Below are 14,038 nucleotides of genomic sequence, written 5' to 3'. Positions count from 1 at the left end.
TCGTTTGTTACACCAAATTTCTTTTGACTCCTTTACCTAACGGAGAAATTACATACTGCTTTTTCTTTTCTCCTTGTTGTTTTTTACATTCATGATTTTGACCTTGTGGTGTCCGCCTTTTACTTACAATACTGTTTTTCATTTTTATGCTGAAGAGCTCATAAAAGCTAATTAGTCCCTTCGCAAAGCCTTTTTTTATTTCATTTCAAATTTCATGTCCCTGGCATTGGAGAGGGTAAATACTACCCTTCTTATTGGTTTTCCATGTTACTAATATGAATTTAATTGAGCTATACCTTGAGGAGCACTATGACCAGATCCTAGCTTTCTAACTTTGACCTCTCTGCAAAGCTGTGTCCATGCATTCATCAGTTTCTCCCTGTTTACCTCCTCTTCATTCCTGATTTCTTTGTACTAGTCAATCATTTCCCGTCTATACTACTTCAGTAATCTAACCTCCTTGTCTAGTGTTTGATCAAATCAGTTCTTTAATTATTCTAATAATCATGTATTTTACCATATCTTTCCCCAGTTTAAAAACTTGATGGCTCCCCAATGTGTATGGAATAATACCCAGAAAAAGCTCTCCAGCTTTTGAAACTTTGAAATTTTGCCTCTTGTACACTTGGCCTTTTTATTCCCACCCCCATACCCTCATACTGGTTGTTTCAACTACATTGTCTACCTACTATTTCCCAAAAATACAAACTTTTTAAAAAAAGTATTTGCTGTTTACGCAGTGCTGGTCTGTGTTTTTCTTCCAACTATTTCCCACTTAGTAAAATTTTGTTCCTTGTTTAGAACTTTGTTCAAATGCCATTGCACTGCCTCCATGGAGCCCAATGGCATAGTTATTTTAGTACAGTTGTATCTTCCCCTGTGAATTGTAAATTTCTTTTGAGTAGAGATTATTTCTTTATTTTCCCCCATGTTTTTCCCTTTAATAGTGTCTAGCACAGTTACATTGAACTTTGTTGGCGTTCTGCTGTCTCTAGCAAACAGATGTAAAACTTAAAAGGATTATTCACTGTGCTGAAGTAAGGTTTATCCCTGAAATGTAAAGCGAATATAAAACAATAAAAATAAAAATTGATCCCATTAGCAAGGCAAATAATTTTTTTAATTGTATAACTCAGAGCTATTAGATAATAGTTACTTTGAGCATCAATTATTGATAAAATTTTTTAAAGTTTAAGATAAAGCAGTGGTTCTTGAACTTCTTGGTTATCAGGGTCCTATTACATAAAAATTATTGAGGACTTCAAAGAGCTGTTCTAAAGAGGTTTTGTTTATATGTGTTGATATTTACCATATTAGAGTGTAAAACCAAGAAATTTTGAAAATATTTGTTAATTTGTATTTTAGTAATAATAATAAACCCATTACATATTAACATAACATTTTTCAAGAAAGCAAAAAAATTGGTGAGGAGAGTAGAATAGTTTTATGGTTTTATGAATCTTGTTTATGTATGGCTTCATAGAAGGCAGCTGAATCCTCGTATTTGCTTTTGAATTTAATCTCACAATATCACACATCAAGAAGCCTCTGGAAAACTCCACTGAACATTGAGAGAATGAGAATGAAAAAATGCAAATAACATCTTAACATGATTCTGAAAATACTTTTGATCTCATGGATCTCCTGAAAGAGTTTTGGGGGCCTGCAAGGTCCCTGACCGCACTTTGAGAACTGCTGTCTTAAAGTATATTTATTTTATGCTAAGAAGTTTTATTTAATGAATAAATATTAATGGATAAAGATAAAATAGAATTCCAGAAATTACATTTCTATGTGTGATTGTATATTGTTAGAGAAAATACAATGAAACTTCCTAATACTTCAAAAATAGTGGAATATTTTGTAGTAATTTAGAAGACACATTTATTTGTTTTTAATTTTTTTGTGAGGAAGATTAGCCCTGAGCCAACGTCCGTTGCCAATCCTCCTTTTGCTGAGGAAGATTGGCTGTGGGCCAACATCCGTGCCCATCTTCCCCTACTTTATACGTGGAATGCCTGCCACAGCATGGCTTGATCAGCGGTGTGTAGGTCTGCACCCGGGATCCGAAACCGCAAACCCCAGGCCGCTGAAGCAGAGCATGCGAACTTAGCCCCTATACCACCTGACCAACCCCGGCACATTTATTTATTTGTTTGTTTGTTTGTTTGTTTAGTGAGGAAGATTTGCCCTGAGCTAACATCTGATGCCAATCCTCCTCTTTTTCTGAGGAAGACGGGCCCTGAGCTAACATCCGTGCCCATCTTCCTCTACTTTATATGGGACGCCGCCACAGCATGGCTCAACAAACAGTGCGTCTGTGCGCGCCCGGGATCCGAATCAGTGAACCCCGGGCCGCCGCAGCGGAGTGCGCGCACTTAACCACTTGTGCCACCAGGCCGGCCCCCCGACACATTTTTTTTTAAAAGTTAAAGTGGGGGAGAATGGTAGAGAGAACTCTTGAGTGGATAGACTAAATATTATAAAAAGACAGAACAAAGTGTAAGGTAAAATATAGTTCATGTGCAGTATCAGTTATAGTCATCTTTAGATATTATATAGAATTTGAAAACCAAGAATATCAAAGAAAATAATATTGTTTTCAAAGAAATAATAGGTTTACCAATTAGATTTGAAAATGTATTACCAAGTATTTATGATCAAAATGGAAAAGTAGATTGAATTGATTACCAGAATAACCTCATAAAAAATTAACAATAACTCGGGGCCGGCCCCGTGGCATAGCAGTTAAGTGCGTGTGCTCCGCTGCTGGTGGCCTGGGTTCAGATCCCAGGCACGCACCGATGTACCACTTGTCAGGCCATGCTGTGGCGGTGTCCCATATAAAGCAGAGGAAGATGGGCACCTATGTTAGCTCAGGGCCAGTCTTCCTCAGCAAAAAGAGGAGGATTGGCATGGATGTTAGCTAAGGGCTGATCTTCCTCAAAAAAAAAAAAAAATAACCATAACTCACTGGTGGGAGAAAAATCCCATTTGCTATTTCTTTTAAACAATAGATTTAAAGTATTGAAAATAAGTCTCAATTTGTGCTGCGTAGAATTCATTGCAGTAAATTTCGGATGGGCCAAAGCACTGTCTACAAAGTTTAGAAGAATACATTTCTGGCCCTTTTACCTCAGTCTTGATGGGGGGAGATATACTCTTGGGTATTGTTTCGAAATACAGGATACCATCAAAATAAGACTACTGTAAAAATGAAACTTGTGTTTAGTCTACTTATAGTATACATAAGTGAAAATAAGGTAATAGGGAAAAGATGGCACATATATAAATATTAAAAGTTTGTTACCCAAAATTTTTAAAGTATTGACAGAACTTGATGATTAGTGGCAGAAACAGTTACAGACATTTTAACAAGAAGGAAGAGAGTGTTCACTTCCATTATCAGTGAAATGTAAATTAAATTTAAGATATGATTGTGAAGCTTGCAGTGTTTGCATGACTTTTAGAAAACACAAAGTCTTATGTGTTTTTACATAAGTAAAAATGTAAGAACTTAAATTATACATCTTGTTGAAGGTAACCATGACAGTATGAAATGATTATATCTTTTTCTTTGTTCCATTTTGTGAGCATAACATATTTAACTCAAAAACAATGTAATTTGTGCAAGAAGCTTTATAAAAGTTCTATAAGTAGCAAAAAGGGACGTTGTTATTTTAAAAGAAAAATAATAGTTTACTCTAATTTTTTTCTCCTTAAAGAAACAAGGTCCAACTAATCCAATGCTATTTCATCTTGTTCGAGACGTCAAACAGGTACAAGATTATTTTTATTTTCAAAAAATGTTATTTTAAAAAATCATTTGTACTTTGTTTCCGAAAAGCATTTAATTTGAATACATCTTAAAAATAACAATAAAATGATGTTTTTTAGATCAAAGTCCCCTTTTGGTAACATAGAAGTAAAGAGCATAATATGTTCAGAGATCAAGAAAAAGGAAAGTTGATGAAATTTAGAGCAAGTTTCCTGAGCTTCTAGTTGTCCGAGGTAGAGTGTGATGAATTTCATAATGCTCATTGGTCCAAAAAGGAATATCATTGATAAAATGTATCTTCTTTCTCTGTGTTCAGAAGAAATTTGTTCCCTGGGCATGTAAAGGACATTGAATAAGGACATTGAGGGAAACACTGGATGGTGATCTTCATAGCAGATTTTGCCAGTAACAATGCTGAAATGTGCATGCTTGTGCACTCACTCACTCTTTTTTAAGATCCATTATTGGTAGTGACTGAATATATAATACTGTCATGGTCTAAAGCAATTCTGTGGTGACTAAATTTGATGCGCTGATATTCCTCTTCTCTTCTATTGGGATTCTTTGTGAATTAATAGTTTTAAACATTTATTAAAAATTTTATAGTCATTTAAATTATTGGTATCCAATAGTTTCATTTTCCTTGATGAAAAGATAAAAAATATATGAAATATTTTTTAAGTTTCTGAACTAAAATGCTTTCTTTCTAGAATTCTTCATTCAAAGTTTTACTTGCTATTAAGGGTGTGTACTATTAAAAAACTGAGAAGATAGAAATGTCATTTTCTGTTTTAATTTTCTGAGTTTTGTAATTTGTTTAATACTAAACTAGCATCCCATAGGAAGAACTTAGATCTTATTATACTTAAAAAAGTGTTTTTCTCTAATTCAAGTTTTTTTGCATATGCTTTTCTTTATAGCTTTATTGAAATGTATTTCACATACCATAAAATTCATCCATTTAAATTGTATGGTTCATTGGCTTTTAGTATAGTCACAGAGTTTTGCAACCATCACCACAATCTAATTTTACAGTATTTACAATACCCTAGAAAGTAACCCTGTACCCATTAGCAGTCACTCCTCATTCTTGCTCCTTCTCTAGTCCTTGCCTCTGTCCCCTACCCTAGACAACTGTTAATCTCCCATCTCTGTGGATTTGCCTATTCTCGACATTTCATATTAATTTTTTTTGTTTAAATAATAAAACCTTTTTTTCTTCTCAGAAAGCTTGAGTAATGGAGGCAACCTTCAGTCCACTGGTTTCTGAAACATAGTTGCATTATGATTTACTTATGTGGGTTAACAGAAAGAACTATAGTTAATTCTGGAAACAAATGTGAGATCTGGTATATATTGACTATTTTTACATTGGTGGGTATAATAATAAGCCCAATCTTTTAATTTCCATAAGTGAAAAATCCTAAAGTAAAGGCAGTAGTGGAATATTTTCTGATTCAGATTAGTAAATTGAGTTTTTATAAGAGTTATTTGTATAGTTTGAGAAATTGCTGATCATAATTTTTTTTTTTTAGATAGCTCACATTATTTTCCTTAATTTAAATATTTCCCATTCAAGTAGGCTCATATCCTAATGGTATTTGTCAGATTTTAAAAGCAAAACTAAAAATATCACACATGACATCCTCAATCGTCAAGCCTATTTTGAGGTTGCTTAAGATAAAATAAAAACAAAAATCTTGCATTTAAGATGAAAATGTTTTCTGATTAGTTTTTAAATCAGAGATTTAAAGAATTTAGATATCTCAAAATTAGAAACTTCACAGATAAAACCAAAATATAAAAAGTGTAAGCGTTTTAAAAAGTAACTAAGTTCGTGAAGTTATAATTAGGGAAATGGAAACAATGGTGATGGTAAGAGGGCAGAATTCGTTAATGTATATAAATCTTCTGATGATTAAACCCTTTTAAGATTACTTAATGAAATTAACCAAATATTTGATTCTGAAACAGGCACTCTTTCCAGACTCACAAATGGCTTATGTTCCAAAAGTTTATTTGTAAGTTGATGCCCTGGGAAAATGAAGTCTTAGTTCTAAACAGTGTTACAAGTAGTAGTTAAATCCTAGACAAGGCTATAAAAACTCATGAAACCTGTAAGATAGCCAATATAATTTGGGTTAAAAAATACTTAAAAGTATTTATGGGCCCATCTGGAAATATAATTAACATGTATAGCATTATTTTTGCAGGAAAATGCCATTTATGATATGTGCCACAGTGAAAATGGAATACTTGGCTCTTAGAAGTTCCTTTGCCTCTGTGTATGGAGGATTAGGGCCGTGGAGAGATCAAATTATTTTCCTGCTGTAAGCCGTATTCCCGTCCTGAGCCACACCTTTGAGACTTCAAAACTTTAGAATCCTTCTTTTTATAAAAGGAAATGGAAAAACAAGTCACTCCCTTTTCCTGTAAAGATAGCTGCTGGCAACTCCAGATTCCTGTAACAAGTAAACATTTCTCATTTTGGAGAGTAGGCATATTTCTAGGCCTAGCATGGAAATATTGAGAAATACTATCCTGTCCATTTAAAACTAATGTTTTGTTTCCAGGGAAATCTTCCTCCGGGATATAAGATCACTCTAATTGATATAGGACTTGTTATTGAATATCTTATGGGAGGAACCTATAGATGCACCTACACTCGGAAACGTTTTCGATTAATATATAATAGTCTTGGTGGAAATAATCGGGTATGTAATATTTGGGGGGAAGTCTATATATATGTGCTTTAAAATTAACTCATACACTTTAAAAGTTAAAAATTACTTATATTACGATGGTGAAAGTAGCATTGTCTTAAAAATATGAGATTTTCAACTGAGTACTTAGAAATATTTTGTAATTGAAATCATAAACAAATACATTTTTTTGTGTGTATACACACATTTATACTTATATATAAATTGATTCTTGAATTTTTGTAGCATATCAACATATTTAAATCTGTAAAAACTAACAAGCTTTCATTTTCAGAGATCTGGCCGAAATACCTCCAGCAGCACTCCTCAGTTGCGCAAGAGTCATGAATCTTTCAGCAATAGGGAAGATAAAAAGGAAAGAATGAGACATAATCATTTCATTAAAACAGCACAGCCGTACCGACCAAAGGTATATTTGTTTAAATATTACCCTTTCTAGATTTTGGATTTTGTTCTTTCTAAATTACTCAGTATTATGAAACAAAAAGCTACTAAAGAGTAAGACTTATCTTTTTTTTTTAGTTATATGTTTAATTCTTCATTTTCGCATACCAAAACATATTCATCGTAAGTTAGTGATTCTATTAAATTTTTCTTATTTAGCTATGATGATAACAATTTTTAAAATGTTTTGATAAAGGCTTAACTGCCTCCTTTTATTCTGTTTTCACTTGACAACATGCAAGGCAAAGGTGTTATCAAAACTCTTTATTTTTTTGTTTTTTTGCTGGGAAGGATTCACCTTGAGCTGACATCTGTTGCCAGTCTTTCTCTCGTTTTTTTTTTTCCCTCCCTAAAGCCCCAGTACATAGTTGTATATTCTAGTTGTAGGTCCTTCTCGTTCTTCTATGTGAGCCACCGCCACAGCAGCTACTGACAGACAAGTGGTGTGGTTCTGCACCTGGGAACCGAACCTGGGCTGCTGAAGCAGAGCACACCAAACTTTAACCACTAGGCCATCAGCACTGGCTCTCAAAACTTTTGTTTCATTAAAATTGTGTGTTATCAGATATCAGTTGAAATATTTAGGCCCTTTAATCTTGGAAAACTTTGTTACAAAGACATGTTCTTGGAAATGCTGTTTCTATAAAATGAATTTTGAGCAATGATAAATATCAAGTACATAAAATTTATACTATTTTGATTTGTGCAGTTAAATGAAGTTAAAGAATAGCATAAAGCGAGATTTTATAAAAATTCTCACATGAATGTCATTTGGCTTTATTATAATGGGCCTTATAACATTTATTTTCCCTTGAAGATTGATACAACTGTGGAAGAAGGAAAGAAGAAAAGAACCAAAGATGAAATTGTAGATATTGATGACCCAGAAACAAAGCGCTTTCCTTATCCACTTAATGAACTGTTAATTTGGGCTTGCCTTATGAAGAGGCAGGTCATGGCTCGTTTTTTATGGCAGCATGGTGAAGAGTCGATGGCTAAAGCATTAGTTGCCTGTAAGATCTATCGTTCAATGGCGTATGAAGCAAAGCAGAGTGACCTCGTAGATGATACTTCAGAAGAATTGAAACAGTATTCCAAGTAAGTTATATTTTATCATTTGAAACATTTTAAAAATACAAAATAGATTGTATTTAAGTGGAGGTTATAGTGCCATGCACTAAGTGGGGTATAGATGGATAATTTTATTGGTATAATTAAGAGAAACCCATTTTAAAAATATATTAGGTATTTTTAAAAATTCAGAAAGAAACTTTGCTGCCTATGCATGTAAAAAAGAGATTATTGTATTGTTTGCAATTCAGGGTTAAATATTTCAGCAAGAAAGAAGAAATGCCAGAAGTCAGTTTGATAATTGCATGTAGTAGCAATTAGATTTGGAAAAGTTCCTTCTGACATGGTAAGAAAAGGAAGAAAGTGAGGTTTGAGCTGTGTTCTAAGGAAATGAATTGAATTCAACTGGAAGGGCATTTCAGATGGTGGAACTACATATATAGAGGAATAAAACAGTTCACAGAAGTTTACAGTTTATTTAAGGGAGTAATAGAATGTTCAACTGGAAAGGTAGTTTGTAGGAAGCTTTATGATAGAGAATAGGACACCTCTCCCCTAAAATGGGCTGTCTTTGGAAGAGAGTAAGAGTCGTTACTGAAACTAACTCAAGCAGAGATCCTATGATCACTTACTGGGGATTTAAAATTCAGATGTTTTTTATGATTAGGTTAGTCCCTATTCACATTATTCATCCTCTCTACTGGATACCAACTCTTTTCTACGTTTTAAATACTGTATAGAGACTTTTTGAACAGAGTGTCTGAACATTGTCAGTTTTGGGTTTCCTGGAAGAGTATAAGTTTATTTCCAGAACCAGGGGGAAGTGATCTGGAGTCACCTTTTCAGTCTTGTTTTTTTTTTTTTAATTAATTAATTAAGTTGTTTATTTAGTCAGTCAGTCCTGTTCTTAATGTGATATATTTTAATATTTTGTGATTTTCACATAATAGTAAATATCTGAAAACACAGAGCTGCTATGGTTGTAATGCCTCACAGTTCCCTAACTGTGTGTGTGGAAATATTAAAAACTGGGATATGTTATGAATGAATTTAAGACTAGCGGTTTAAAACTGCAGTTTGGTAATCTAAATATGTTTTGGCTTTTATCTTTTGATAGTGATTTTGGTCAACTGGCAGTTGAATTACTAGAACAGTCCTTCAGACAAGATGAAACTATGGCTATGAAATTGCTCACTTATGAACTGAAAAACTGGAGTAATTCCACCTGCCTTAAGTTAGCAGTTTCTTCAAGACTTAGACCTTTTGTAGCCCACACCTGTACACAAATGTTGTTATCCGATATGTGGATGGGAAGGCTGAATATGAGGAAGAATTCCTGGTACAAGGTATATCTTAGAAATAATTTTACATGAAGTGTGTGATTAGGTAAAAAGAACAGAAAATTGGCCTAGATGTATAGTAAAATGCCTTGATTTATGAGGATGGTGGAGGTGGTGGACTTGACATTTTATCCCAAGAGGCATGAAATGGCCTTTTTTTCCTCCTGTTCTTCACTCTCAATCCTTTTCAGGTGTGTGTAATGATTGTTGCCCCTATCTGAGCCAGAAGCATGAGGGCAACAAACAGAAGTATTGGTGTTTACAGCCCTGAGCAGCCATGAGGAAAGTTGCTACTTTAAGAAAAGATGATTCCCAAATTCTAAAATTCACTACCTATCTACTAACTTAATAATCTGTTACATTTAATTTACTTGAAGTATATTGGATATTCCCGGTTTTTATGGTTAAGGATTTCGTAAAATGTAGGCTGGTACTTTCAGTTTTGTCATTGCGAGAGATATTACTTAAAACTTTTCCTTTTTATTATCTTTTATCTTAAATAAGGTACAGAAATTTAGAAGGCACAAATCAGGCAAGTAGTTTAACCATTGACCATTGTAAGTGGATAACAAATACTAATCATCTACTAAAAACTATGATGAAAGATTAACCAATAGAAACCCTGATGCACAATTATAATTTCTTTGTGCTTTAGGATTTTGTAGGTAATACATAAGATTTTAGAAATAATCCTTTTTGTTTATAGAGGCACAAGCTGAGTAATCATGTTATGACGTGGAACCCTTGCAGAGAGATATTTAGGATAAAATAAAGCACATAGCAACTTCGTAAAGCTTGAATTTTGTTTAAACAAAAATGTATTTTCTGAACAAATTGTAATCTGATTTTTTTTAATTTAATAGTTATTTAATCTTTTCTGTACCCTCATATCATAATAATCAAATGTTACTCCTTAAAACAATTCAACCTGGGCCTCTTTAAATATAATATGTAAGTAAAAAATGAAGTTTTTGTTTTTTTCCCTACACTACCAGGGGCAAAATGGCTAACAATCAGGATATTTAACCCCTTCTTATTGCTTTTATTATATTCTTGAAGGTCATTAATTTTAAAATGTAAACTTATATGTGTTTCTAAAATTTTTAGGTCATATTAAGCATTTTAGTTCCACCTGCCATATTAATGCTAGAATATAAAACTAAAGCTGAAATGTCCCATATTCCACAATCTCAAGATGCCCATCAGATGACAATGGAAGACAGCGAAAACAACTTTCAAAACATAACAGAAGAGATTCCCATGGTAAGGAGGAAATAAATTTTAAAGTAAATATAAATTTTTTGTGAATAAATGTACAATAAATGTTATTTTTATTTTAGGAGATGTTTAAAGAAATAAGAATACTGGACAGTAATGAAGGAAAGAATGAAATGGAGATACAAATAAAATCAAAAAAGCTTCCAATCACGCGAAAGTTTTATGCCTTTTATCATGCACCAATTGTAAAATTCTGGTTTAACACGGTATGTTTTTAAATTGTGTGAGCGTAATGTTTTTAAAAGATAGGCTTTAGGACACCCTTGGTCTAGAGTCCATGTTAATTTTGCTATAACTTAGATCGCTGAAAAGCTATTTTCCATTTAAAGGAGCAATAAGTTTGGCTTAGTTTCATCCAAATTGCCATCATATAGAATGATAAACATAATAAATCTTAGTTCTAGTTGGAACTAGAAATTTACTAAACAAATATATGGTAACCATATGCCTTTGTACGTGGGTAACACATGCTAATCTACTAAAAATATCGGTAAAGATTAACCAAAAGAAACTTTGATACACAATTATAATTTCCTTGTGCTTTAGGATTTTGCAGATAATATGTATTTTGGAAATAAACCTTTTTGCAGTGTTAATTGATGGTGAATAGTAATCTAGATCATTCATATCAGTGGTATAATAGCTTATTTCTTTAATTTTATTATAGTACGTATTTGATGATCTGCCACATAATTGTCTTTTCTCTTGCTTTATGGAAGAACAGATTTAACTACCAGATTAAAGAGCATATATTTCCATAGATGGATGGACTCACTTGAAGAAACACATGAAATTAGCCCCTACTTTTAACCAGGAGCTGAGTGAATGAGTTTTTACTCCCCTTCCCAGAAAAACTAAGTGTTTTATTTTGTTGTTTTTCATTTTCATCAACAGGCTTTTTTTGAATTGCCGAAGTATACAAATTGCTTTGTGCTAAGATGAACATTTGAGAATTTGTTCCTTCAACCGTTCTTTTCTCACCCACACACATGCGTATTAACCTGAGACTAATTCATTACATTTCCTTCTCATATGAAAATTTGCTTGCTCCATCTTGTTCAGATGTTGAAATTGCAAATCTCAATTCCTAATATAATCCCCAAATTTTGTCCCCACTAATAGAAATAATGTAGGTTTCTTAAATTTGCATTCATGTGAATGACTGTTTAAAAATGGGCAACTTAGGTGGCTGCAGGAAGTTCTCTTTTCCTTATTGCAGTTTATTTCCCTACCCTGCTATAGCTTAAATCAAGGTTGTGGCTTGTTTTAAGGTTGGTAGAGGCAAGAAGAGCGATGAGAGGATTCTTAGCCACAGTTGTTCAGGGGTCAACAAGTCTGGGTTTTCCTCTGAAATGAAATGACTCTTCAGATGTTATTATACCTAGACCATACCATACCTCCCCCCCGCCCCCCATAATCTTTTTTGTTAAGAGTATCAAAAGTGGGATATTCCCTTACCTAGGGAAAATGCTTTTCATATTTGTTTCCATTTCTTGGGATTCAACCTCAGTGACTGGGAGCTAGGAAAAGACCACTTCTCTTTCCTAGGAATACTCTTTGGTTGAGGGAGGGAGGGGGCAGGTAGTATGTGTTTCTTGATGATGATGGTGGTGAAATTCTAAAGTAAATTTAATATATTTTGATACTTTAGGTATAATATAAGTGAAGCGGAATTATGTGGACTATGCTGAGAACATAAATCTGATATTATAAAGTTCTTCCTGTGGGAAGTACCAGAAAGTCAACAGGGTTCTAGAACAACACATTTATACCCTGAGGACTATTTATATATATATATATATTTTTTTTTTTTTTTTGTGAGGAGATCAGCCCTGAGCTAACATCCGCCAATCCTCCTCTTTTTTTGCTGAGGAAGACGGCCCTGGGCTAACATCTGTGCCTATCTTCCTCCACTTTATATGGGACGCCGCCACAGCATGGCTTACCAAGCAGTGCGTCGGTGGGCGCCTGGGATCCGAACCAGCGAACCCCGGGCCGCCGCAGCGGAGCGCGCGCACTTAACCGCTTGCGCCACCGGGCCGGCCCCAGGACTATTTATATTTTGATTGATAAATGCAATATCTGCACTGAAGAAGAGTTACTTCTAAAACTGTTTTAATGTTGAAGCTGAGAGATGGTTCACAAGGACTCATTTAATCTCTTTTTTTGTGTATGCTTGTAAATTTTCATAATTTTTATTTTGTAATCAATTTTATTCATATCTTGTATTTTCTTTTTTATTAGTTGGCATACTTAGGATTTCTGATGCTTTACACGTTTGTGGTTCTTGTGCAAATGGAACGATTACCTTCAGTTCAAGAATGGATTGTTATTGCTTATATTTTTACCTATGCTATTGAGAAAGTCCGTGAGGTATGTCTTTGGTGTTTCCTATCAGTAACTTACTGTATATATGAAAGGTGTTTTGTTTTGTTTTGGGTATGTATGTGAGTATATGTATGTGCTGTTCATAATTTCAGTAGGAGATGACATTATACAAGTGTAGAACATGTTTATTTTAGCTGTTCTAAAAATCATGGCAAAAGAATAGAGATCAGTGTTTTGTTAACTTTGTCATAATTACAGAGACAGTGATTTGTCTCAGAAACATAGCCTAGATCTGTTTTGTTTTATTTCCTCAACATTCATATTTATCCTTTCTGCTACTCTTCAAAAAGTATTAAATATACATAGCCAATCAGGTAGGTAAATATAAATAGGTTCTTATTTTGTTCTTGTATTGTACTGCCCACTAATAAGCCTATTCACTTGTCATTTAGATTTAGATCCCTGTGCCTATCAGAGTTTTCAATTTAAATTGTAAATTTTCTAACATCCTGATATTGAGAAAAATGGTTTTTTTCTTTAAATACATTTTTATACTTTCTGTTTAAACTAGTAGCTACATAAATGTTGTTTTATAGCATACTTAAATACTTTTGAATTGTTTCATGTCTCTGCTTTACATTTAGAGAATATATGACATTGCAAAAATAAATAGAAGGGATTATACTTCCTTCCCACTTAGGTATCAGAGGAATTTATCTTATTAAATAGCTTATTATGCATTTTAAATTCCTGAGTGCCATAGTCTGTATGTTTTTTTTGTTTGTTTGTTTGTTTTCTGTGAGGGAGATCAGCCCTGAGCTAACATCGTGCTAATCCTCCTCTTTTTGCTGAGGAAGACCAGCTCTGAGCTAACATCTATTGCCAATCCTCCTCCTTTTTTTTTTCCCCCCAAAGCCCCAGTAGATAGTTGTGTGTCATAGTTGCACATCCTGCTAGTTGCTGTATGTGGGACACGGCCTCAGCACGGCCAGAGAAGCGGTGTGTCAGTGCGAGCCCGGGATCCGAACCCGGGCTGCCAGTAGCGGAGTACGCGCACTTAACTGCTAAGCCATGGG

The 14,038-nt window shown here is 33.8% G+C and overlaps 1 protein-coding gene across 4 annotated transcripts in view; it reads left to right on the top strand.

The window, feature by feature from the left end:
• Positions 1–14,038, top strand: part of TRPM7 (transient receptor potential cation channel subfamily M member 7) — a 123,895-nt gene that overhangs the window by 58,942 nt on the left and 50,915 nt on the right. For all 4 annotated transcript variants that reach the window (XM_058541553.1, XM_058541552.1, XM_058541554.1 and 1 more), the window contains exons 13-20: positions 3,726–3,779; positions 6,352–6,492; positions 6,776–6,910; positions 7,763–8,043; positions 9,134–9,362; positions 10,464–10,619; positions 10,697–10,840; positions 12,879–13,007. In XM_058541553.1, the coding sequence (XP_058397536.1) occupies positions 3,726–3,779; positions 6,352–6,492; positions 6,776–6,910; positions 7,763–8,043; positions 9,134–9,362; positions 10,464–10,619; positions 10,697–10,840; positions 12,879–13,007 (1,269 nt within the window). The remainder of the gene's footprint in view (positions 1–3,725; positions 3,780–6,351; positions 6,493–6,775; positions 6,911–7,762; positions 8,044–9,133; positions 9,363–10,463; positions 10,620–10,696; positions 10,841–12,878; positions 13,008–14,038) is intronic.

The sequence above is a fragment of the Diceros bicornis genome, chromosome 5, assembly GCF_020826845.1.
Source record: "Diceros bicornis minor isolate mBicDic1 chromosome 5, mDicBic1.mat.cur, whole genome shotgun sequence".
Lineage (NCBI taxonomy): Eukaryota > Metazoa > Chordata > Mammalia > Perissodactyla > Rhinocerotidae > Diceros > Diceros bicornis.
Note: the sequence above shows the minus strand (reverse complement) of the source record. Positions and strands in the feature narration are given on the sequence as shown.